Source organism: Dermacentor variabilis, chromosome 6 (genome assembly GCF_050947875.1).
Source record: "Dermacentor variabilis isolate Ectoservices chromosome 6, ASM5094787v1, whole genome shotgun sequence".
Classification (NCBI taxonomy): Eukaryota; Metazoa; Arthropoda; class Arachnida; order Ixodida; family Ixodidae; genus Dermacentor; species Dermacentor variabilis.
The window spans coordinates 141300901-141328408 of NC_134573.1; the positions used below are offsets into that span (position 1 = coordinate 141300901).

General features: G+C 50.5%; 1 protein-coding gene across 5 annotated transcripts in view; it reads right to left on the minus strand.

The window, feature by feature from the left end:
- Window positions 1-27508, minus strand: part of LOC142585349 (cyclin-dependent kinase 16-like) — a 186321-nt gene that overhangs the window by 141605 nt on the left and 17208 nt on the right. For 4 of the 5 annotated variants that reach the window (XM_075696054.1, XM_075696057.1, XM_075696056.1 and 1 more), the window contains one exon: window positions 25170-25256. In XM_075696054.1, coding sequence (XP_075552169.1) covers window positions 25170-25256 — 87 coding nt within the window. Of the gene's footprint in view, window positions 1-22413; window positions 23654-25169; window positions 25257-27508 lie in introns of those variants that run through there. The other variant, XM_075696059.1, reaches the window with a different exon arrangement.

Here is a 27508-nt window from a genome sequence, read left to right on the forward strand (position 1 = left end):
CACCCTTACCTAAGGGTGTGAGTTATAGACACGTTTACACCCTTTTTCACTTTTTAGGGTGTAAATTATTTTACAGTGTAGAGCACGCGGCAGTCCCGGAAACGGTGGACACTCGTCTCAAAGCCACAGTAAAGTTCGGTGTGTAATAGCCCTGAATTTTTAAGACGTAACAAGTATCTTTACTCGTTTACTTTTTTCCTCAAGCCGAGCAGCGTCCTTCATATCCTCGTTTCTTTTTTTATCTTTGATTTTGCAATAACTTGTAAGAAGACTGAAGTGGGAAAGCTTCGGTCACAACTCAGTAACTGTTTACATTGGCACATGCATAAACGGCCAGCGACTGGGACTACCAAAAGATAGCGCAGGGAACGAAAGACATTTCATGCAACATGCATGGTGAGCCTGATACGATAACGCTCTCAAATTCCTTGATTTTTCCAGGTTTTCCCCGACTGCTTTTATGAACATTCCCTGGCAGTCAACGACACAGGCGGTACAGTCGCAAGGGGAAAAAGAGAACGCTACTTATAGCTCCTTAACTTACTATGCCAGCCCATAACGTTCAACAACTACTGCCAGTAAGTTGCAAATAAGGCAGGATGCACTATAAGATCTGACTTTATCAAGTATTTCGTGATATTCCAATTGCCCGGCAAGGGTCGCTCGCAAAACCAGCAAAATGCACCGCTATTTGCAGATTGCTGAAGTTCTGTTTACAACCTCCCTTCCTTAGGACATACCACTACTTTTCCCACAACAGCTGTAGCTACCAGATACCGGCTTCAAAGCGACCGGATGAAAACAAAAATTATGTGGTTTTACGTGCCAAAACCACTTTCTGATTATTAGGCACGCCGTATAGTGGAGGACTCCGGAAATTTCGACCACCTGGACTTCTTTGACGTGCACCTAAATTTAAGCGTGCGGGTGTTTTCGCATTTCGCCCCCATCGAAATGCGGCCGCCGTGGCCGGGATTCGATCCTGCGACCTCGTGCTCAGCAGCCCAACACCATAGCCATGGAGCAACCGAAGAAGAAATTCCATTTTCTTCCCTGGATTTTTCAGAACCTGTCAGATTCGTTGAAAATTCCGGGTTCTACAGGTCTTCCTTGATGATGTATGTGCACACTGTGCACCAAATTAATACCGATGAGCCTCAGTACAATGACAAGTGGCACAGTGAAGCACCGAAGTTGGCTGACTTATACGACTGGCTATTACGATCGAAACGAACTTTCGTTTGTTGCTGTGTTGCGACACGGGGCTGTAACTCGGAGGGGGCGGGAAGCAAACAACGGTTTCACAACTGCACGTGAACTTTACCAGTACAGTGTTCTTTTTTTTTTTTCGCGCTGTAAGGCGAGTTAGTTACAAAAGACATCCGCTACGGCAAACACATTCGGAAGCTGAAGTCGAGCCTGCTAAACACCTGCGACGGGGCTCCCGTTTCGCCGGATACTTGAGCGCCCTTATGCAGATGAATTCCCACCACTGCGGCTTCCTCAACGGCGCACTTTCATCAAAAGTCAGCGAGAGCGCTTAAAGGGCAACTTCGGCGACATTTCGATGTCAACGAATGTCAGTGCAATTCGCTGGGTACGTTCGTCTGTGCACTTCCGTCATGTCCCAAGAGAAAGAACGAAGAGAGAGAGAGAGGGAGTGAGAGGGGGTGCGGGGGGGGGGGGGGGGCGTCTCGGGAACCTAAATATTCCATTACCTCGACATGGTCGAAAAATCGCCGGGGTTGCCCCTCTTAAAACAATCCGTACGCCATCCGCCTATGCATTCTGCCGCGGTCGGTTAAACCGAACACGCGACCTCGACGACTCGCTCGCGCTGAAGCCGCGCGCGCAACGCCAGGTTCACCGGGCCACAACAAGCGCGCCGCAGCTCGACAACGCGAGGAACGAACGGTGGACACGAACGCGACACGCGTCGCACCCGGCTTCCTCCCGAGTCGACTCGGCGGCTCAGAGTGACAAACGGGTCCGGAATGTCTCCCAAGATAGCAGCGCGCTCTCACACAAAACAAAGAAGGAAGCGCGCACCAGAGGAGGAGGAGGAGGAGGAGGCGTGCTGCTGGCCGCTCCCCATGTCCCGGTGTTCCGCACACGAGGCACTCCCCCCCCCCCCCCCCCATATAAGCACGCGTTTCCTCATTACCCAATGTCGCACTCGGAAACAGGCGCGCGGCAAATGCATTTGTCGGCCGGCCCGTGCGCGTCTCCACCCCGAAAGTTACATACATCAATTACGACCCGCCTTCGCCCCATACAAAAAAAAAAAAAAAAAAAAAAAAGACAAGCATCCGTGTACTATGGTGTCGGGGCGACGCCGTCAACAGAGCTTTCTTTCGTTCCGTTCCATTCCTTTCTTTCGTTCCGTTCCATTCCTTTCTTTTTTTTCTCTCTGTCCATTTCTTTCCATCTCATGGTAACAATGACAAACTGGCTTCCTGCAGGTTCGGAAGGAGCGGCCCCTCGCGCGGGAAGTGGGGTCGCCGCAATAACAGGAAAAGAGTGAGTCAGACGCAGGGCGGCCGCCAATAAAGGGAAACCTGGGACACGTCATGTACCCCCGTAACACAATATATTAAATAAAACAAAAACGCAGAGAAAAGGAAATGTGTAATAACGGAAAGGTGGGGCGCGGGCATTGTAGGGAGGGGGTTCAGCGGAGAAAGGCGCGAAATCTTTCAAGACACCGGAAACCGTCGGGGAGAGGAGAGCGGCAGCGTTGACGAGCAAGCAATAGCTACCGTGCCGAAGGATAAAGGAAGCCGACGCTAGTATTTATTGTACATGGGGTTGGGTCTCAGGCCTCAACAACGTCGCGCCGCGCGACCGGCTCCTAGAAGTTTTCTATCCCACTTCACGGCCGACGGAACAGCAATATAGGCAGTGTAGAGATGGACGACTGTACTGGACCACCGCAATGGAATTCGACGTGACGATGATATGACCGAAAGTCTTCAAATGCATCAGTTCTTTTTTTTTTAATTTTTCGAAACGTAAGCATACCCCCCCCCCCCCCCCCCCCCTCTATAAACACACACTTGACAACATCCACTCCATAGTTCTGTTTCTATCAATTTGCCCATTACCGCGTACAGAGGGCAACCAGCTTAACAGGGTCTGATTAACCTTTCAATACGTCATTTCCCTCTTTTCAACTCGCTCATGAAGGAATTATTATTTACGCCAAATGTACCACAGTGGTCAAATAAAACGAGAAGAAGAATATGCTAATCGAAACGGAGAAATCAGAAGACTGCGGATGAGATTGACATTATCAATGCGCTTGAACAGAGAACCCTTATGCAGCACGAACGTAATCAGCGCGTTCGCGATCCTACACGAGTTCTGGAGGACTGGTCGAGAAACTTAAGGTGCGCAACGCCCGCGTTCGTTACCGAACAAAACGAACTTCGCGGAAAATTAACCGCAATTAAATTGCACTAACTGAGCGCGCGTCTGCATTGCTCTCTTCGTGGTTCACTATAGTTTACAACAGTCACAAGAAAGTGAGAGCATTAGAAATGGCGCACACTGCGCCAAAAAGAGAACGATCCCGCGACACCCTAGCGTGCGCGGAACCCTTACTCGGCTCGGGTTGTTTTGAATGGAGCGTGGCGCCGGCGCATACGCTAGTTATTAACAGCGCTTCGGGTGCGCTAGTGTCTTCTATTTGTGTCCGGCTCGGTCTCAAGCGAGTAACCACACGTTTAACAGCTTCATCGTATACGCGCTAACTTTGGCGCACGCTATATTTCTGAATTAAAACAGTACACGCACGCATGGAAACCGCCGCTCGCTCTCTCTCTCTCTCTCTCTCTCTCTCTCTCTCTCTCCCCGGCCGAGACCTCGTCCCTGACCACGCTACGAAAGGCGGTGGCGGCGGAAGCGGCAACGTGTCGCGCAGGAAAAGGACCAAACAGCGACACGGTGACAGCGTCCATCATCGTCACAATGCCACCGGCGGGCGGGTGGGGGGCCTTATTATAACTAAAAACACTGTGCGCCAGAAGTATACGCGGAGGCAGCCAGCTGTGTCGACGACCAGCTGCAGCAGCTGCAGAGAAGGGCGACGACGGGGAGGCGAAGGTTCGACCGACATTGCATATAGACGCCTAATTGAAACGTCGATGGTGGTTTTTATAGCGCGGGCTCCGTCGACGCCACGTCGACAGGACTGAAAAAAAAAAAAAAAGGAAAAAGAGCTCGCGCCTCGACAGAGCGCAATTATAGGCTCGTTAAAGTGAGCTGAGAGGCGCGCGACGCCAAACCAAAACGGGTCAATAAAAGCCAACGGTATGCACTTATGCGCAGTCCAGCTTTGCGGCGGAGCGCTTTAAATTAAGCAGCGAATCATCGATCCGCCCGCGACGGCCCATGTGGGAGACGGCGGCGACAGAGAGAAACGTAAAGAGGCGAACCAGACAGTCAATTTCGTTTTTTTTTCTTTTTTTTTTTTTTTTTTAGCTCGGCGGCGAGCCAAGGCGCGCAGCGGCCTTACAAAGCGGGTTTACGCCCGGTATACTTGTACGATCAATTTAATACGATTAAAGGAAATTGTGCAGACTCTTCGAAATAAGTGCTCTGGGCTCGCGTGACAACGGCGGCTGCAGCGGCCTCACGCGCACAAAAAAAAAGCACATTAGCTTAACGATAGAACGAGAACCCCGCGAACGCGGTGATCGTTTAAACGTCGAATCAAGCGGCCAGCCAACGAGGTTTCTGTTGCCGACGGCCTAACGAGAGGCTGCGTTTAGCTGCGTTTGCACGAAACCGATGGAGTCGGGTCGGGTCGAGTCTAATCGGATCGAGTCTAATCGGGTCGAGTCGGCTCGTCGGGTTAAGATCCGGTCGTTGCGTTCACGTTAACGCCTAGCGGGTCGGGCTGCAGGTGCGCAGCATCGAGGCAAGTTCAGTCAACCCGCCATGCATGGCATGATCAGACTTTTTTTTCTCATTTCCCGGCGACAGCTGCGACGGACACCGACGGCTACGGCGGCAGAGAACATCGCCAACCGAAATGGCTGTTGGAATTGAGCCCATTAACAGCTTACGCTGTAATTTGACGGCGTACGCTCGGGCCTGTAGTTAATTTCTTTTCACCGGTATAAAGATGGACTATACATCGTTTTTTAAAAACAGCCAAAGACTAAACACGGAGAGTTTCGAGAACGTTTTACTGCCGACCAACAGTCCAAACACGAAAATAGCATGCTGGAGCCCGTGGTGACGTCACAGTGACGTACCGGCGCTGGAGTTTTAAGGGCTAAATTCGAAGAAATTGAAATTTTCGCCTTCCTTTTCTCGTCTTGTACTCAACTCTCTTGCCGCGAAATTGAATACAGCAGAGTTTCGAAAGAATATACGTCATACGACTAAAGTGACTTTGTGCTCATATTCTCTCTCCCTTTAAATCCTATCTTTACAGTTTGGCAAGCCTTGAGTCCAGGATTACTCTCTTCCCTTTGCCCCTGCAATGTTACAAATAAATCTTCAACAACTTATCGTTACCTATACCATCTTGTATCGACATTTTGTCAACCGGTTCAGCCAGCTGCGCGGCTCTGTCATAAGCCCGTAATCACCGTTTAAAGAATCTGCGTGAGCCACCGGATTAATCCCGCCGTCCACTGAATTCGCTCCGGCAGAAAAGACGGCAGGCGGCTTTCCTCCTCACGCGCCTGCGCACTATATCGACGTCACGGCGCTCTTGTTTACAAACAAGTTCCGTACAGCAAATGCTGCGCATTTACGTTTCGCCTGAATCTATTTTTTTTTTTCGCTCGGGCAAAACAGTTCCTCGAGGTACCCGGAAGTTCACTGAACTCAATTCCTACCGCAGAGAAAATAAACAATGGCACATTTTTTCTTTCTTTTTTTTAGGCAAGCTTTAAGAGACGTACTGCAAGGTACGAAACGAGAAATATCGAGCCCTGGACGGTAGAAACATTTCCAACAAATTAGGGATCACAGATGTATGAAAAAAAAAAAAAAAGATAGCATGCCAAGCTTACCAAACGTGGTAATTGATAGATACAACGAACCTAAAAATATTGCATCTAAGCAGTTAAGTACTCGTTTCAGTAAACCCCAGTCCATATACGTATTGACATTTACATTAGCATATATATATACTTTTCACGCGATTCTTTGCGGTGTTCTTTCCTAGCTGTACAACTGTACGTGTGCGCGCCCAGATTGTCCCACGCGCATGTACTACGTGTCGCCCGCGAGTCGCGCGTAGCAATTACGCCCGCACAGCACGTACAGAGAGGCCCGTAAAAAAAAAAAATAATACCACGAAGTGCCCAGAAACAGCGCGGCAGCATGCAGTGGACAGGCTACGCGCGCGACCCCACGATGCACGCGCACGTCGCGGGCACGCCACAAAACGCGCACGCACGACGCACCCGGTACTTGCTACTCGCGTTACGGCGGCGACGACCCCTTGCGGAGGCGACGCAATCACGTCGCGTATGGTCTCGGGCGCGCGCGGTCGCCGTTACTGGAACTACATATGCTACCGCGGTTTGGCGAGTCTTGGAGCGTGCAAGATTTCCACCAACATCTTCATTCTCGTAATCAACGCCTTCTCTATTCTTTCAGTCTACGCCCTTTCCCCTTCCCCCAATGTTGAGTAGCAGGTCAGAACATTGATTAAGGCCGACCTCTCAGCTTTTTCTATCATAACAAACTCTCTCTCTCTCTCTCTCTCTCTATGCTACCACGGCATGGTCGCCACCCATACACGCCGTGGCTCAATAGTGCAGCCGCCAATGCTGTATGGCTTGCCTTGCCACTTCGGACATAGAGGGTACACCGTAACTTAGTCGCGTACACCGGAATAGTCGCGTCTCACAATAACAGACACACAGACACACAAACACACATGCACGCAAGCACACGCACACAGCGTGAATCTCAAGTCGTTACATGCACTACATACCTTGTTTTGAGTTATACAAAAAACAGCGTACTTCGTATTCTTCAGCGTATAACCATGCAGCTGGACCCGTATAACCAGGATAACCCCGCATATAGGCTTAATTCGGTTATGACGTATATAATCAAATTGCCATCGCTGCACTTGACGGGTTCTATAATGCACTATATACGCTACGGGTTCCATACTGCACTATATACGCTGCATAGCCTTTGCAGCGCCGAAGATCGACCGCAGGAACATACCTGCGCTTTTCAGAGTAACTATAGAAAGGGGCGTCGGGAACGACGCTCACCGCCACGTAATATAGTGAGGCGCACTTCGTCGGTAATTTCGCGCTGTTCCTGAAAGTCTGCAATTGGAGCGGTAAAGTCACTACAGAAGTGTCACGACGAGCGCTCTCTCGCGGAGCTCAATCTCGAATGCCGTCCTTGTGAGGCGCGAGCAATGAATGAGTGAACGAACGAATGAATGAGAGCGACTTCACAGAGAGCACGCCCTAAGCACTCCTTCAGCCGTGCCGGTCTCAGCTTATTCTTATCTGTCGTCACCCTACCGCGTCTTTAGCAACGTGAGAACTTCACACGAGCAACTCCTCGGCCGCTATAGCTGCAATGAGCCGTAACCTAATAACGGGCAACTACCATTACATCGCGAGACCGTTATCTCGCACTGCCGCGCACTTTCCCAGGCTGCCCCCCTAGTTACCTCCCCTCTTATTCGTTTATTCAGATTTTTTTTGTTTCTTCTTGTCACACTCCCGAGAAACTCAACAGGACTAGCGGGCGCTTATCCATCCTCGCGGCTACAGATAACGCGCCCTCTCGAGCTGCGCATAATCTCTAGGCACGAATCTCCTCACACCGCGTGCGTCAGCGTGCGTGAGGAGATCCATGCAGTAACAAAGTAACGCCGAGCTCGGCCATTTCTTTTTTCCCACCGCACGCACGGCGCGACGATTCGCGAGATGGACGCGTCCTGACGCCGCTCGCGAAAGTCTCTCTCGTAACGATAGCCCCGGACAGGGGGCCGGAATGAAATCTCTCTCTCTCTCTCTCTCTCTCTCTCTCTTAACGAGAACGAACAGCAGCAGCAGAAGCAGCAGAAACGCGCCCTCAATGTGTGTGTGTGTGCTTGTGCGTGCATGCGTGCGTGCGCGCTGCATATCAGCGTAGGCGATCGAGAAGCACCCGCACGAAATAGAAAACAAAATAAACGCAAGAAAAAAAAAAGGAAAGAAAGGGGAAAAAAAAAGCACCTGCGGCACTCGTTTAACGGCCGCCGCTGCTGGCAAACTCGATGCAAGCTCGCCTTCGCTGTGTAGAGGAAGGGGATAAGACGAAAGTAGTTACGCACGTGAATGGAGAAAGTGATCCGAAATGACGCGGGCGAGAAGCGGCGTTTCTTTCCTGGTACAATGTTCGCTCGACGTTTACCTGTTTTGTTTTTTTCCTACACGTGTATATCCCACACACGCGCACACACACCCCTCCGGTATTTTTCGCTGCTTCAGACTCGTTTTTCCCCTCCCCTCTGGGTGCATGCCTCACTTCTTTCACGAAATACGCGCAAGGCTCGATCCACGAGGCGTGTGCCCTGCACCCACTCCAAGAACGTACGGGCAACAAGGGAAAGACTGCAGCGCGCGCCGCAGAGACCGTATTATCCATCCTCAGACCCGAATTAAGCCAGCTCGGGGGCATGTAACAAATTTTAAAGCTGCTTCTTACTACCGAACGGTATACTATGAACGTGAAAACACCATGTTTCTCCGCGTAAATGGAGGAAGTAGCCGCCCGCTTCCTACTCTCGTCATAAAAACCGCTTTTACTGGCCCAAAAGACGTAGATGAAAGATTTTCACATCGCGTAGCGCGCGTTGGCTTCTTGATGGTGCATCCTCTATTTTTGTGCCAACTCGCAGTAGTCGAGAGGTACTCGATCGTTGCCTTTTGTCGTCTGCGACGACACAACGGCCTCGACCGAATCGGCGGGAATGAAAAAAAAAAAAATGCTTACAGCAAGTAATGCGCCTAAGCCACTTTCACACAGTTCCACGTGCTTTAGACGTTAAATCGGGGTTGGGTATTTTTACGTAATTGCAGCGCGGAGCTAATTCTGAAAAGGAAAAGAAATAAAGAAAGCAGTGTACACCCAATTGGGTACTACATACATGGGACCGAAGAGGTTACAGTTGATGCGAATAGCTGAAAAGAGAGAAGGCGTACACTTCCAATTCCCTGCTGGCGACTTGGCGATCGCGTGGAGTTATAATTAGAGTGAGCCTTTACTGCATAATCATTTTCTTTCGAAGCAGATGGCGCGCGTTGAGCGAAAGACAGAAAGCATTATTCTGTTTCGTTATTATTTTCCTTGAACGCAGGTAACGCAAGCTGATTTGAACGCTCGAGCGCTCATGGAAGTCGGCGACGCTTATAACGAGGTAGGTAACGAAACGCGTAAGAAGGGCCGGGTGCCTCGATGCTGACGTAAAGTCTTGCATAGGAACGGGTTCGATCGAAGATCCTTAAAACGCACTTTCAAAGCTCGACATATCTCTCTCTCTCTCTCTGACCCCCCCAGCGCAACCACGTGTCTTTTGACGCACGAAGCCTGCGCCCCATATATAGCCGGAATCGACCAATCGGCGAGGCGGACCGTGAGAAACGAGTAGACACGGAGGGCAAAATGAAAATTTGCACATAATGCACCGGGGCCGCTCCGACTTTCCTTTTCTGAAGGCTATTTTCGCGCCAAGACAACGCAAGACTACACGCTTCAAGACGCACATTCGCAGGCGGGCAGAGTAAGTGGACACTCGGTCACACTTACGCGTCGATATTTCTTTTTAATTTTTTTGTTCTGGATACGCAGTCAGTACTCGCGGCCACCCACACTCGCCCGTACTCACGTTCATGTTCAAGTCTACTCGCACTCTTCGTGCACTGCACTCCCGTTCACACGACACGTCCACTGAATTCCTTTCATCTCACTCGCGCACACTCACGACATAAGCATTGAATTAAACTGCATTCGGGCTACTACCTGCCCAAAAACCGCAATACGGTTATGAGACACGCCTAGTGAGACAGAGAGGGAGGGTGCGGCGGGGAGGGGGGGAGGGCGTTTTCCGCGTTAATTCGGACCACCAGGGGAGGGGCTATTTGACGCGCGCTCAATGCAAGCTACACGAGCGTTTTGTTGTTCATTCCACCCCTATCGCAATGCGGCCACCGCGGTCGGGATCGAACCCTCGACCTCGAGTGCAGCCAACGGCCCTTATGATAGCGCGCACGTCGATCCGTGACGTCATGCTACCTTGGCCGACAGCCATAGCATCCAATAAGGATGCCCCCGAGTGAGCCGGAGTGATTTCGACGTCACCGCTTTTTGTCAAGCCGGGCTTGGCAACGGAAATTTCGGCAAGACCAGCGTGACGTCATAGAGCATCCTGGCTCAGCAGCGCAGTGTCAAATGAGCGTGCACGAGTGCTCGTGAGCGAGTACGCTGACCCATGAACACGATACAGGAGAGAAAGAAAGAAAAAAAGAAAGGCTAGGCGGGAAAGGGCCAAGTCCGAGCGTGGCGCGACAGAATCGCGCAACACTCGCGATGAACGAGCAGCAGCGAAAACGAGGCGCCGTATAAAAAAAAAAGAAAAAAGCGTTGCGACGCCGTCCTTTTCGCCCGCGTGTGGCCTCCAACACCCCCCCCCCCCCCCCCACCACCGACACGGATGGAAGAAAAATAACCGTCCGCGGAACAACGCAAGGACGCGCCGCCACAGAGAGCGAATCCTTCCGCGACCGCCGCCGCCACCTTGCGCCACATATTATTACGGCACCGATCCGGTGGGCCGCGTACGATGCCGACGCGTACCACACGCGTGCCGTAATATACGAGCGAGAATGGACCGAGAATCGCTCCGCATGGAAAGATGCGCGCTCCGTGAAAGAATGAAAAAAAGATAATCATAATAATAATGAGGGACCCCCGCCGGCACGCACGATTCGTCGGCCTCGAAAACTCATTCACATAGGCCCAGCTCGGGCGACGCTCTCGCTGGCATTGACAGAGAGAGAGAGAGAGAGAGAGAGAGGGGGAGAGAGGAAAGAGGACCAGGATGCATCGATGCTCCGTGACTTCAACGTCTGGCGAGGCCAGAGAAGACTTTCCAGCGCGCCGGCCGCGGGAAATCGTTTTCGTACGTGCCGGCGGCGTGTGCGCGATCGTCGTAGTCGAGGGGGAAATAGTAAAGAAAGAGGAACGAATGAACTGTCGACACACCGTGCAGTCGGAGGCGATGCGCGGCCGCATTCTTAGAGAGACTTTTTTTTTTTTTTTTAGCGAGATACAAATCTCTCTAACAGCATTCTTTCAAAAGTATTTCAAAAGCTAGGGCAACACCCCCCCCCCACCCGCGCACGCACGCACACACACACACACACACACGCACACATGTATACGGTGTGTCCTGTGTTATCACGCTGTCATGTCATAATTCCGCCTTCCGAAAGTTATTTCGAAACATTTACTATCGTTAATTTCGCGGTAAAAGGTCGACCGCACTATACATATAGAGAAAATGAAGGTCAACCTCAGCTTTTCGAATTTGGAGCGCCAGTACGATCGCCGTTACGTCACTGTGACGTCGCGACCTTTTTCGTGTTTGGGCCGTGCGGTGGCCGCGCCCAGTGAAAAAAAGTTCTGGCAACTTGCTAAGCCTAATTTTCGCTCCTCTAGAATACAACTGTATGGGCTCATCCTCACCGATAAACAATTAACTACGTAGGCTGAAGCATGCGTACGTCGCCAACATGTGTGGCAAGATGGTGAGATGGTATGCAATATTCTGAGCGGCGTCGCCGTACACGTCTTACAGATAAACACAGCATCGCCACCGTAACTTAATACAGCTCGACTTCTTATTTTCTCCTTAGCGCGCCCGTTTATATCTCACGGCTGCCGTTCCTCATTAAGTGCGGCCCACGAGTGAGAAAGAGCTGCAATAACTTCTATCTCGCCTGACTCTATTCCACAGCAATAAGCTGCTATTAGGTCATCACACCGGCACTTTCTCACCACGAAAAAAGAAAGACTCCAGAGGCGCCCATATGCATATTCCCACAGACCTTGGCGCTCGCTATACTGAAGCTCAAGCGAGCGACAGCCAATTTTTTTTGTTTTTTCGCGCGTGTAGCCCACTTATCAGCACAGTCTATAGAGCGTCACGCATCTGCCTTTACGTGTTTCAGGCTCAAAAGTATACCACGCCGACACTGATAACACGCTTCGCCGGGTCTTTCCAAACCAGATAGCCCCCCCCCCCCCCCACACACACACACTGATTGATTCACGGGTGTCAACACCAAAAAGCAACTCGATCTGACGCTACAATAGGCGCTATCGCGAGTATTCCGGATTAACTTTTAACCACACTGAGTTTCTTAACGCTACCCCCCCCCCTCCGAAGCTCAATACACAGGCTTCCTTCCCCCTCCGGGCGGCATTGGATCGCGACTGGAAGTCGAACCCCGAGACGTCGTGCTCCCCAGTGCAACACTACACTGTCCAATGAGTCGCAGCGGCCGCGGGTCCACTACTTCGTACGAATATCAAGTTCCCCGCGGTCAACCGCAGCAGCAGGGGCTGATATATCTACACGCACGTCAGCAGTGCAGGAGCGCGACGCAGCCGGCCGCTTCTGTAATCACGTCCCGATATCGTCGCCGCCGCCGCCGCCGAGGCCCTTATCGCATTGCACAAGCTGAAGCAATCGTCGCGACACAGCCAGTGGAGGCTGTGGCGTCCAGACGGCCGTTTTTACAACACCGCCTGCAGACGAACCACGCCACGCGATCCTGAAGACAGAGGGACCCGCGCGATCCTCGAGAGAGCGAGAGAGAGAGAACATGGCGGCGGGCGGACCTCTCAATAATACTTCGCTGACAAGTGTACACACATACACACCCACTTTACGGGACGACGCAGTCCTGCACACAACACACACCCAGTAAATCGCGAGCTTATCTATACATCGCCCGCAATCTACACACGCCGCTACGCACGTGTATATAGGGTGCTCTAATACGAGAGGTCTACTGCTCGCTCGGCATCTCGAGCAACGGTTTCACTGCGAATGTCCGACCTCGGACGCCACTCGCCAACACTTCACAGATGTCTTGCACAAGAATCCGCCTTTTTTTTTTTTTAATGCGCGGGTTTCTGAGGCAAAAAAAAAAAAAGTGAAGGGCTGCACAATCATCTCCAATGCAGCAATAAGCCCGTGTTCCGCTTCGCACTGAAAGCCCGCAGTGTACGACGATTACACACAGCCAGGAGGGCACAAACGGAGCGAATAACGAAGTCGCCTGCCGCAACGAGACAAATGCAACGGCATCGCGCTCCCCGATTTCTGCACTTCCCTCGCAGAAGATACAACTCTCGTCCGTAACGATGCGCACAGCGTGACAGCGGACACAGTACGGAAAAGCACGACGGAGACAAGCTCCGACTTCAAACAAAACTGTATTTGCCCGAATCACACATTTATGCTGAGGCCTCTCGGGATCACAAACCCCTACCTAACTGCCGAACCAAGGTCGGCAAAAAAAAAGGGGGGGGGGGGAACACCTACAATCTCTACGTAGATTGACACAGCGTGCCCCCTCCGTCTACATAGGCTATATTCGAAGCGAATGCCAGGGCCTTTTGAGTGAAAGACTTGACTATCCTATAGTATATGGTCACTGTCTGCGTAAGTATAAAATTCTGTGACACGGCGAATCGGAGTACATACCTATCTTTCACGGCGTGCCGGCCACTTGAGTGCGCCCTCGGAAAGTAGATAAAAATGTGGTCGGTCCTGTTACGTTTCGCCTACGACGCGCGGTTTAGCCGGCGCGACTGCAACAAAGCGGCAGACATTTTGGCCCGTTCGGCGTCGCCGCTACGCTCCCCGCCAAGCGCGTCCAGGCATGTTCCGATGCCACGTGTCTTCATGTGCGTGTGTGAGTGTATGTGCCATTGTGCCCGACCGGCGGCGATACGACAGCAGGGGGTCACCTTCTCCTCCCAGCCATTGTGCCCGACCGGAGGCGATACAACAGTAGAAGTCACCTTCTCCTCCCAGCCATTGTGCCCGACCGGAGGCGATACGACAGTAGGAGTCACCTTCTCCTCCCAGTCTTTGTGCCCGACCGGCGGCGCTACGACAGTATGCGTCACCTTATCCCATTGTACAATCACGTGCTCGTCTATTCAGGGGTTCCTTCTTGCCCTCAACTGCGAGAGTATAAAAACAGCTGCCCCCGGACGCCAAAAGGAGGGCTCCGATTTCTTCTGTTGAGTAAAGTGCTCTCCCGTCTCTCTACTTCGGTCAACCTGACCGCCAACTCTTTGCGATGTTAAAATAAACAAGTTGTTTTGTTGTTACCAGTCGACTCATGCTTTGCCGGGACCTTCGGATGCTTCCAGTTGTACCCCAGGCCGCCAGGCCAACGCTACCCTTGGGGCTTGCGACCCAGGTGCAACCACGGGCGTCAGCGCCGAGTTCCCAACAAATCGCACCAGCGGTGCGACCACAACAACTCGTACCAGCGGTGCGATTACAACAACCGTTGCCATCGGTGGGATTCAAACAGTCCCCAACGAAGCCTCGCGGTTTAAACACAGTGACGTGCGGGTAAACGTAAGCGCCGTAAACATAAGCAGGACACGTTCGGAATGTCTATGGCCGCATATGTAGAGAAGAACCAAGGCGATGTCGTATATATATATATATATATATATATATATATATATATATATATATATATATATATATATATATATATATATAGAGAGAGAGAGAGAGAGAGAGAGAGGACAAGGAGTTGGAATGAAAACATATCAACGGATATTAAAGTTGCATATAAGAGCATAAACAGTGGGCCATACAGGGTGGAGGCTCGGGCCTGCTGGTAATTCCTTACGTCAAATAAATGGCGTATGCGAGAGTGCGGTGCGCGCATGCCATATCGCCCTGCGTTTCAAAGAGCAATTCGCTCTCGTGATCATCGTCGCCTCTTTTTTTCTTGTCGCGGTTTCCCTCTGTTCGCGCAGCCTCGTCATGGTGATGCTTTTTCTCAGCACCAACGTCACAGTGGGCGCAAAAACAAGCAAGGCTTCAGAAAAGCAGAGGTGGGCTGCAACGCGACGGGACACGGTAACTATAAAACAGCGAGTCAGCTCACAATGCCAGGGCAATGTTTCAGAACTTTTTTTTTTCCCTTTTTCCGCTTATCTTGTATAAAAAGGTCAAAAGACAAGAAAGAAAGACGGCTACTAGCGTAGATAATAAGCTCGCGTATCTCTCATTGCATACAAGTCGCGCCTACGACTCGATTGCTCAGAAAACTAGACAGCACTGAAACAGCCTGCGGTCACGCAAGCAGTGGCCTGGGAACTTCTGAAACAGCCTGTACGTGTGAAAGAAAGAAAGAAAGAAACAAAGAAAGGAAGAAAGAAAGAAAGAAAGAAAGAAAGAAAGAAAGAAAGAAAGAAAGAAAGAAAGAAAGCGAATGCAATCTCACGAGGACGTGAGACTTTACCTACCGCGTGCTTCCCGTTCGCGAAAACTGCCCCGCGGCTTCGAGCAGGCGATTTTTACCTGCATGCAGACTACCGCTCCAGATCAGCTCGATTGCAAGGCGGTTGCAACTGACCTTCACGAATACGTAACGACTCGTAACGTGCTCTAAAGATAAGAGAACGAGAATTAACTGAGAAATCCTGTCCGCAGGTTGACGGTCATCAAAAAAACGATTCTGCCGAGTTCCGTCCGGGCTCCCTTGCACCTTCCGCTTTCCATATCCACAGTTCATTCCAAGAACGTTGCAACACCTGTGTGACATTAAGCCTTACGGCATTTTTCCCCAGTACAGATTGATGTATACAAAGAGAGAGAGAGAGAGAGTGCGTAAGCGTGCGGGTGTGAGACTGAGTGAGAAAAGCACAACGCGAAATCCACTGTCCCTTGGCATCTACTTCCGTTCGCGACTTCGCACTCACGCGTGTGTATCTACGGTCATCACTGGCCAAGCCAACCCGTCACCACGAGGACACGAATTTCGCAAAGCGCATGGGAGCTTCGCTTCCGGCGCATCGCGAGCCAGCAGCAGACGACGGTCTAGGGACGCGTCCGTGAAGCCATTAAAGTGAGTGAAAAAAACACGAAAACAAGCAGCAGCAGCAGGCAGTAGAACGCCGTGTGTAGGGTTCGGGAGACGCGGCGCGCAGGGGTGAGAGGCGATGAGCGCTAAAGAATCCATAAGGAAAGCAAATGGGAAACGTGGATACAAAGCCGGGGAAAAACCAGTAGGATCGTTGGCATTGGACGCATCGCGCCAAACACACATGCTATCGCGAAGGCGCGCGCACACACACACACACACACACACACACACACACACACACACACACACACACACACACACACGCACACACGCACACACACACGCGCGCGCGCAAGAAGAAAGAGGGACTGATGGATCACGATTGAAGCAGACGACACGGGGGCCGGACACTCATTCCAGAAGCGTCGGACAGGGGGGAAAGGGGCGACCGACAGATTGAGAGTCAGGCCGAGCTATAGTCCTCGCTCGATTTGTCTACAGGACGAGCACGATACATAAACAAGCAAAAGAGTGAAAAACACTGGGAAATACCAAGAATTAAACGCCAACAACATCAATGCGACTCTCCAGAGAGAGAAACAGAGGAGACGAATAAAGCGGGGCCCGCAGCAGCACAGCAGGAGCGAGAGAGAGAGAAAACAGCATTTCTTTCAAGGCTGCCCGGTTGTCCAAGAGTCTGAGCGAGGGCTAAAAATAAAATTAAATAAATAAAGAACGCAAGGCAGCTGCCGAGAGGGAGAAGGCCGGCAGCTGGCCGAGTGGAGATACCACAACCGACGCTTCCACATTCCAGCAACGCTCTCGGCACTGCTACGTATACCACCACCGCCACGGAGTCGGGACAGGGGACGAGCCACCGCCGCCGCTCGAGACGCCAACGACAGCCGCCGCAGCTGCCTTTACCGAGGGGAGGAGGGAGGGCGGCTTCAACGCGCAAGTCGTGCAAGCACAATCCAAAAAGCAGCCCCCCACCACCACCACTTCGACTCGACTACTACTCGGCTTTGCGTGGCCAAAATTGCTCTTCTTCCATCTGTTGAGCTCGCCCCCCCCGCCTTCTTACTAAACCCAGTCTCCTCACGTCTGGGCTTTGCTTCCCTTTCTACTCCGAAGTCTTCTTTGCCAACAGGCTGTCGCGAAGCGCCTACCCGCTTGCTCGTCCCCTACACTTTTCTTGGACTTCCTCCCATGCCACCAGAAAGTTAAAGGGGCACTGGAGAAAAAAATAAATAAAACGCTATTAATTTATAGACCGATGAAGTATTGTCTCAAACCTACATTTTCGCAATTCCGCAACGGAAAGCCACTTTGGACACCGTCTCCCGACATGGACGTATATTCCCTCCAGCTGCCCGACTCTCCCGAGTTATCCAACATCGCCGCTCATCACTCCTCGTCGCGCAAACCGCGGTTGCTCTTTGCGTGACAACGGTTCTCGTGATTGGCCGGTTCAACGAGGAGGAGAAATACGAGCACGCTCGACAACGGCCTAATGCGCGTTCCTTGCGAACGAGCAGACTTCAGTGTGTCTGACTACGGGCATATGCAACCCGTAAGTCGTGTACGCACAAGTTAGGCAAACGCGGCAGTGGTACAAAGCTATGGAAAAGCGTAGAGCGTAGTCCAAGCTTGCAAAAGCCTCGTTAAAAAAAAAGACAGCTAAAAGAAGGAGTTAAAACCAAGAAACCACGCAACTCGTTTCGCAGGCGAGGCGGAACTAGTCACAGCGGGGAAACAGTTCCGCGTACAACACGTACTGCGCGACTGACTACAACGTCTGACTATGCGTCCCACTCCGGCGTGGCCGCGCTATCCTCCGCTCGCACGACGACAATCGGCAACGAAAGTGTCCCCACCGTAAAAGGCAGCAAGAGCTTGCGAAAGTTTGTAAGTCCCCCACACTTGTACCAAAATTGAAGCAAGTAAAAAAAAAAGAAAAAAAGTGCCCCCGCAACTTGGCTTGTCTTCGAAGCAGGACGCAGCGTACAGAGATCGAAGAATGTAAGCCGTAATTTAGAGCGCAGGCTCGGAGAGGGACAGTGAGAGAGAGAATGGCGCATCTCCCACTGAGGCAGCGATCGAAGAAAGCGGCAGGCAGCGAAGGCTTCTTTTTCTTTCCTTCACTCTATTTCTTCATGCCCCCCCCCCCCCCCAACTCCCTCGCTTTCGTCTGACCCCAGGCTGCAGCTGCTGGTTACGCAGGCGCGAGCGCTCCAATTGTCACAATGCCGGCCGCGCAGCTATATTTACGGCGCGCGCAAACCGATGACGTCGATACGTAGCCGCGATATGCGTAAACAGACGTTGAACGCAGCAGCACATGGGAGGGAAAAGTAGAGACGCGAGCCAACTTACATAACTGCATTATGTTGGAAAAACAAAACAAAATAACAGCGAGCTTAGCAACAAATGCGGCGCGGACTTTTGCACTGCAAGCCCCGCAAAAAAAAAAAAGAAAGAAAAAAGAAGACAATCTGCCGTATGCAAAGCGCGTGACGCAGTCCCAACGCGACGCCTTGAGAACTGACAAATCGTTTCTGCACGGTCGGTCGCGTCGTGGTGGGTACGCCAAAGCTCAAGAGAGTAAAAACATCTTTATTAATAATATTTGAATGGCGAGAGCAGTGTGGGAGGAACTCTCAGTCCAGGGTCCCTAAGATGATTCCGGCGATGTTTCGAGCCCGTTGTATCACTGCTCGGAGGACCTCGGGAGGTCCGTCGCGGAGGGCATCGTCCCACCCAAAGCTCAAGCAACGTCGGGATGGGAGAACGCGTGCGAGTCGGTTATTCATGTTCGAGCAACTACGGCGCAGAAAACATCCACCTCAACTTGTTCTGTCTCGCTCATTGCAGCCCATTTAACACTTCTGCACTGCGAGTACAGTCCTTCATAGACAGATTGAAGATTAGTTTGATGCGTATCTAAAGTGAGTAAACCGTCTTTTTACAATGCAAAAGAAAATATTAAGTTCGGACTTCATTTTTAGTTTCTAGTACAGTAAACCTCTCATCACAAAATTTAGAAAGAAAAAAGATATAGAGTTTAAAAAGAATGTTTCATCAGCCAGAACTGAACTAGCAAGTACGCACCGTCGGACGTCAGTGCACTGTTTCAAGGTTTCGCGTGCGCGCAATGTCGCCTGCTACGCGGGTGCTGACGCTGCTCGCTAGCTCCAGAAAGAAAAAAATTTAAATAAACAAAGTAAATAGATAGAAACTACGAGAACAAAAAACAAACCGCGCGTCGTGCGACTCGCTGTTACTATACGAGAGTCGCGCACACACGGACAGATGTTCCGGGTCCTTTTAATGGAACCTCGATGACGGAAAAAGTCAGGAAGAGGGGTTCGAAAAGGGGGCGTAACCTTGCAGAGCTAGGAGGAGGGTGCGCAACCTTAAAAAACAAAAAGAAAAGAAAGTAACAGATTCTATCACTACAGGCTTCCTTCCGGTAGTACCAGAACCGCGCCCAGCGGGACACGACACTACAGACACCACATGTTCACACAAACAATTTTCGAACAATATTTCTTTTTTTTTTATTTCTTGGCTGAATAAAAAAAAAACAGAAGGAAAGAACACACCCTAGGAATGTGGTTGCCGTCAGCATCTCATCACGTAGTCTCTAATAAATGTTTCTTTTTCTCTCTCTCTCTCACTCTCATCTGCAGTCGCCGCCAATCGGAAGACGGAACACACGGAACGCTGCAATGCGTTCAACGACTTCCCTCGCGAGTCTACGAAGCCTCCTTCCGAACGCACGTCACAACATATGCACCTTTTGCGCAAGCGTAATGCGCCGTCTGTTTCCGAGAGCGCACATTCCATGGAGGATGCGAGAGAGAGAGAGAATATGACGAGCGACGAGTGAAGAATTATAATTATATTAAAGCCATCTGCTTCTTTCGAACTGCTGTACCTTTCATTTCTTTTTTTTTTTTCGCTAACAGATCGGAAGTGCACTTTGTTACTAAGCTCTACAGTACTGGTGCGCCTCGAAGGAGTCCCCCAAGGACCACGCGACGTCGCATGTTCAACAGCACAAAAAAAAAAAAAGAACTGAAGGAATGTCGGAGAAACACGGCGAAGCGAACCATTAAAGAAGCGGAAAACGCGCCAGGTGGGATCTATTAGCGAGCTCGCGAATGCACCCGTGATGCCATTACGCTGGAAACCGGACGCCATTCAGAAAGAAAGGAAGACAACCGCGCGAGCTAGTGAAACTGCACCGCGTTAAGATTATCGCCAACCGACCCCACAAGCGCTCTTTAAGCTTTGCAGACGTCCAAGAATGTAGTTAATTAGCAACGTAGCTGATCGAGCTAGTTTGAAGCCGCATATCTCTCTACGTCTCGCGCCGAAACACAACGGTGGAGCATCGGCAGCACCGCATCATCTCGGCGAGAAAAGCTCCCGAGCCTATTTCGCTAACGGCCGTCACCGCCACGCCACCACGGCTAGGTGCAAGCAGAGGCGTCGGATTGCCACCGCTATCGATCGGCTTCACCCGCTCGCTCGCCGAACGCGAGCGAACCGACCAGAGGACACGCGAGCTACAGCTCCTCCGAGGAAGGTGCAGGGTTGTAGGATGGCGTAACGGGAGGGAGGGAGAGAGAGAGACGATCCCGGATCAACGCCACCGCCAGACGTACGCAACCAGCAGAGCTACCATGCACTCTAGTCGGAAGCAACGAACAACCCCTCCAGCCTCCAAGACCGCTGCTCTCTTCCTACTCCGCATAAACAAACACATCCGCAGCCTCCTCGAGTGTTAGTAGAAAGTGCCTTGCCTTTTTTCGTACGAAGCACACAGTTTTCTTTTTGTCTTTTTGTCTTCGTTTTCCAAGCACGTTGCGCGGGCGACGGAAGGCTGACATGGCAAGAGAGGCAAAGAAGCGTCGCCTCCAGAGGCGTCGTATTGGGGGCAGTCGACGCGATATTTTTTTTCTCAATTCCCGCGACGCATTCTCCTGTAGCATGGTTTTCCCAAGCTTCACGTGAACATTTAGTGCGAAAGTCCTTACACAGTGCTCTCGGAATAGGCAGGATGCGCAAGTCGATCGCACTGTAAACGTACCCCACCTCCACCACCCGACTCCTGGCTAAACTTCGTACGTAACCCTGCGCGAGAGACTTTGCTTATGTAAGGAATGCGTAAACACACCCGCCCGCTCGGCGACATCCAACGAGGTATCGCGTATTCCGACCGACGACACTGTGTAGGGAGGAATAAAAAAGAAAATAAAGGAAAACGTTCCACTACTGCAGGGCATCCGTTTCTGTGAGATTGCGGTGGAATGTCTGTGGAAGCTTTTATTTATACCGCTTAAGAATTTTTTCTTTCCTTTCTTTTTTGGCGGACCTGCGCCGACGGTGTGTTAGAGCCAGTTCCTAAGCACGCTGCGATAGTGAATCACGACTGCCGATGATGCAACAACATCGTGTAAGTCGAGGGCCTCTCGACCTGCGCGAGGAGACATCGCCTATCGGCGTAAGATTTGAGGGCTCTGCCTCTGCGCCTGCTGTTAAGTGGCACAGGCTTCGCGTTGCAGTCAACACACACAAACACACACACAGGCTAAGGAGAGAGAGAGAGAGAGAGAGAGAGAGAGAGAGAGAGATGGAGGGATAACAGGACTTGAAGTTATATCTCCACTCTTCCCAGCGCACTTAATCTGGGAGGTGGTAGCGTTGCCAAGATATGCGCAAAATCCGTTCTCCGAATGCGATCGGGGAATGTAACAAAAATAATTTCAAAAAATGAAACAGGGAGGATGAAACTAAGCTAAAACAGCAAATGTGATGACCGGTCGCCAGAGCGAAATCTCCGAATGGGAGAGAGAGAAGAAAAAGAAAAGAAAAGAAACTGACATTTTCCTGCCAAACTGGCAAGAGAGTCAGCCGAGCGGAAAATTGATACGGCGGAGCTTGCTGAATGTTGTAGAAAGAAAGAAAGGAAGACGGAAAGAAAGAAACAAAGAAAGAAAGAAAGAGGGAGAAGGCGACATTACAACGCATGCTAGATGATCATCTCCGAGAATGACGCCGGGAGCACCGCACGAGCACTACAGTTTCTCTCGTGTTCTTTTTTTTTTTTTTACGCTTCTCGTCCACTCCGCGAACACGAATAAAAGATATATATATATATCAGAATGGGGAACGAGTAGGCATCTCGGTTGCTCTCGCGTAGTGAGGCAAACGCATGAAAGACCACTGGCGAAACAAAAAGGCAATGAATCAGACGCGAGAAAAAAGATGCATAGCAGTCGCCGAAACTCACTCAGACTCTTGGAATTCTTGAGCGTGGTGCCATTTTTCCGCCTGGCGATGCTGAAGGTGGAGAACCAGCTGCCAAGCTTGTGGCTGCCGAAGTTGCTGAAGGTGTTGCTCTTGTGCAGTAGCTTGATATCCATGGCCGATCACAACGACAAAATAAAGACGCGGCGTGAGAAGAGGAGGGCGATGACGGTCACACCAGTGTGGGTGCAAGTACTCCCGCGTGAGATGGTCAAGCGCGGGATCCGAAACAAAACAAAAACGAAAGCGGCAAGCTCGCCTAGCAGCACTTTGGGAGTCTCGGCGATGACCCAGAAGCAGTGGGACGCAAAGTGACGAAGACGACGTTCAAGAGGGTCGGGACACGACGCTGCTTCCCCGTTTCCAAACTGCACCAGCGGCAGATGTAACACTCAGCACTGAACCCGCTGGAACGAGGCGGCCAACACTTCTTCCATCGCGGTCAGCCTGGAAAGCAGCGCGAATACGGCGCTAGCTTCTGCGGCGCTGATCGCATTCGAATAAACGCGGGACAGGGAATGAAGTGGCGCCGGCCTTCCTACACACAGCGAGGCGATCAGACGCGGGCGGAGGCAATAGGGCACGGCGAGATGAGATACACACCGCCAGCAGCAGTAGTACTACAAACCAAGGTTACTGCAGTGTTCACCCGAGAGGGAGAGGCAGCAGCCCCGGTCACAGAAAAACGCCGCGGCCGGCGTTCAAAGCGGGCCAACGGCTTGCCGCTCGCGAGCGATGCTCACGCTCGCCCAACCTCCACGGTTCTCGGTCCGTGTAGCTGCTGCTGCTGCATGGCTTCTGGCGGCGGTTGTTGCTGATGCTTTGTCGCGGATCTGGTCCCAAGTCGCCGGCAGCAGCGGCGGAACGCCGAGGGCTCTCTTTCGGCTCACCGGCTCCGAAGCAGAAGTGAGATTCCGACGCTGGCCAGCGGGTGGACCCGACGGCAACGAGGGCACCGTTGCAGCGCGTTCACACACACGCACGCGCGCGCGCACACACACTCGCACCAACGACTACCACCACGGCCGACGTCGCCTGCTACTCGCGGGACGAAGCGGCGGATCGACCAGACGGGGCAAACGAACGTCGGCGGCGGCGGCTTGCGAGCAAGCGGCAGCGCTGCAGCACAGCGGCGGTGGCGCTGGTGAGCCGAGAGACAAACGCCAGAGAACGAGGGACGAGAGAGACCGGCTTTGCTTTACGAGAGGTGAGCACTCGCACTCTCCTTCCTGCGCTCCTCTCTCGCGTCGTGAGCGTTTTTTCCACGCGTTTTCTCCTTCTGCAAAGAGCGGGCCCGTCGGTTGCGTAGCCTTTCAATCGCAGCAGTGGCAAAACTTGCCACAACATCTCATCATCCGCACTAACCGCAGTTCCACAAGCTGGCGGACCCATGCGCCCTCCTATGAACAAATTGTAATTAAGCTCACAATGTTTGGAAACAGTTACACACCGCTTTTAGTTTATTCGCCTGCCTACAGATGACGCGACAATCTGCAGATCGCCGCAGCTCAATGCAGCATGCGCGCCACATTTGAGCCGCACTATGTGCAGGGGCTTGCGCAACTATTGATTTAGACATTCGGGGATACGTTTACCGCGCCAACACATGCGGCGGCGGCGTTGCTCGCGGCAGTCGGCAAAGTCCCTTGATAATTTCAAGGGACTTTTCGAAACTACAGTTCTCGCCCACCGCGTTCATCCTGAATTCCACGCCTCAGCGCGAGTGTACACGTTTCAACGCTGTCTACAACAACACCGGAGCGGGATGCGCGCAGACTATACGCCAGAGAGCGCAATAATAATCCGAGCCCAAATCAGAAGTTTCTAATAGGCTCAAAAATTAATGAAACAATTCTGACGGCAATGGCAGTGCTCTTCATTCTTCCAGCATGGTTCTGACTGACTTAACAATCGCTCCACTCTACAGAAGTCTGTCCAACGAAGTCCATAACTGTACAATTAACCTGAAACAGGCGAGCCATCAACACACGAGACAAGTGCACGAAATCTCGTACCCCGCTAGCCATGCAAACTGTCAAATCGGAATGAGAGTTTTTGTCTGTGCCCGCAGCTCCTAGGCACGCACACTATATCTAATCATTGGCTGTTGATCACAGCAACAGTACTTGCTCTTTCAAACTGCCAAGAGGACTAACAGCGATATATCCCAGCAAAGGTGATTCCTAAACATTTTACAGTGGAGGAGCATTCGTAGGAGCCACACAAGTCACCATCCACCACCGAAACACCTACAATCTGACCTCGGTGTAAGAACACAGCTTGTTGCCTGAACTGGTGGCCATGTTTCAAACAAAGGCCAGGCATGAATACATGTTTGCCTGCACCCAGAGTTTGGATGCAGTATGAGCACATACTGGCGCAGTCTCCACGTGGATCCTAGAGTATTATGTGGTGAGAAGGACAGAGCACAGTTGGGGAGGGAAGCTGCTCTTTCTTCTCAGAGTAGAGAGCGGGTGAGTACAGACCATCTCCGCCAGCCAACGCTACCAGTGTTGATTGCCATGCTGCAAATTTTCTTATGGATTGAGAAGAATCTCAGAATGATGAACCATAGACGCACTCTTAGATTGATTCTTCTTTTCTCCTAAGGTATGAGATTAGGCTCAATGCAATTGTTTCAACAAAGGGAATTTTTTTTGTTTTTTCCATAATGAGATGTGCGATTCATTGAAGAACACGTTGCAGCAAATGGCATTTTAGTACTGAGACTTGACTTGCCTGTGAGCGGGGAGCGAAGGTCGGGAATCCTCGATGAGGAGATGGAGAAGCGTTGCGTTGCACGAGAGAACAGGCTCAACCTTGAGCCTGAAGAGAGGGCACAAAAGGCGCAAATGCATCACACACATGTATCTGTTATTCTGTGGCATGTTCACTTGTCATTATTAACAATAATTAGTTCATAGTTGACGCAGCTTAATATTCACTGCTGGCATCCTTTCAAGCAAAGAAACTTCCTACACAAATCTTAATGTAATTAATCAGTTATCAAGTCTGCCGCAAATGCTCACAGAAAATATATGATCACCATTTAACATTGTGAACCATGAAATATTGAGTTGCTTACTGTAAAAAAAAAAAGCTACAGATATAAAAAGAAAGCATACAATGACACCTAACAAGCACGCAAATCAATTAAGAGGTTTACCATTCGAAAGTGGCGAACAGGCTATGAGCGACGCCATAGTGAAGTACTCTATATTAATTTGACCACCCATAGCTTTTTTTTTTTTTTTTCACACGCACTAAAATCTAGACAGACAAGCATTTTGGACTCCACCTTCATCAAGATGCAACTGTCGCAGCTGTATATCAACCCCATGATCCAGTGCCGAGTAGTAGAACTTAACAAACACTTCACCCGCACAAAAAGCTTCAACGTAGTTGGTAAAGGCAACCAGAACCACCGATGAAGCCATGCCATCAAAAAGACAGAAAGGCGTTTGAGCTCCACTTGCATCACAGTTATTACGTCATACTGAGCACACTTCAACTAACTAATCTATCTTTCTTACTCTCTTTCTTTTTTCTGCACACAACCCCTGGAAGCAAAAATAATAAAAAACAAGTCAGTGAAGGACAACGAGGAATAAACATTACTATTTAAGCATGCACATCACAAATGCTTTAGCGGCCCATCAATTTTCATTGAGTTTGGACGCTGGGAGAAACAAAATGATTTACTCAATCAGGGCTCATCACTCAATGGGACAAAAAGTGAAGACAGGCCGCAGAACTGACCCCCATCTGTCTCACTCCAGGTCTGCGATCAGTCAAGGACAATTGGCCATAGCGCTACCGAAAGTATAGAGTGCACAATTTTGACTCGGTGGGAAGCACATAAAAGAAAAGAGATATGGGTCTTTGAAACAATAAGAAATGCAGTGAAAGAGTTGAGATAAGTCTACAAAAGGCAAGCTGCTCAACAATAAGAAAGGCATACAAATATATCTAGAGTGTCAGGGTCTTTAATACAACATTGAAGAGATACTTCAAAGATAGTGTGAAAGCATATATATATATAGCTGGGCCACAAATAAAAAGAAAAGAGAGATAACAATGCTTAACACTTCTTTTACTTATCGCTGAGCTTTTGACCTTGACAAAACACATTCAAACCCCCACAAAGCTTTAAAATGCCTTTTATCAAGGTTGCAGTTTCTTCATATCGAAAGGCCTTCCTCTATTAAATCTGCAACCACACTGGATCAAGCCCCATCAGCCCTTTCAAAGATTGCAACACTTGGCCATTCATATGCAACTGCAGTGCGTCTTTTCATAGCACTAACCACTACGGGTTACTAGCCACCGTTCAAATTATGTTGTTATTTAAGTGGTATCGCCCAAACCATAAAGAAATAGTATTCTCAGAAAAAGAACAAAGCGTGCTATGTCTCTTGAATATTCGACTTGAGGTCATTTTGGAGTATAAGCAACGCACTCCGCAGTGAAGCCAAGGACATGAACTCTCAATCTATTGACTAAAATTATTGTTTTAGTCAATAGAGTTAAGCTGTTCAATGCATCGATATAACACTCCCTAAGTTGAACCTAACAAGACACGGGGCAGAAAAACATGATAACAAAGGCAAGAGTCATACATTGAAACCACTATTTCTAATCAAAAAGGTTTGAACCAAAGCCACCGATCTATACAATATCTCCAGTTGAAAGGCAGACTAGCGCGAAAAAAATCAGCAAGAAGTGCAAAAGGATAGACGTCACCAAGTCACGTCCATATTAGTTGTGTGATAAGTTCGCAAGAGCCTTCTCTAACAACTAGGCCGGGGTTTTTTTTTTCTTTCTTTTCTTTTTTACCACATCCAGAAAGTGTCGCAGGGCCCTTTTATTGTACTTGCACCTATCACTGAATGCATTGCAGATTCAGCAGGAATGGTAAGATTGTTTAGCCTTCATTTGGCATAACTCAGGACTGTGAGGTAGGTACTCTGCCATTGAACAAAGCTGGCCAATGGTGCCTCTCACCTTTGCCTGCGCATTACAAGGAATCCTCGCGCAGCAAAAGCAACGAGTAATTTTGAAGGACTTAATCACATTGC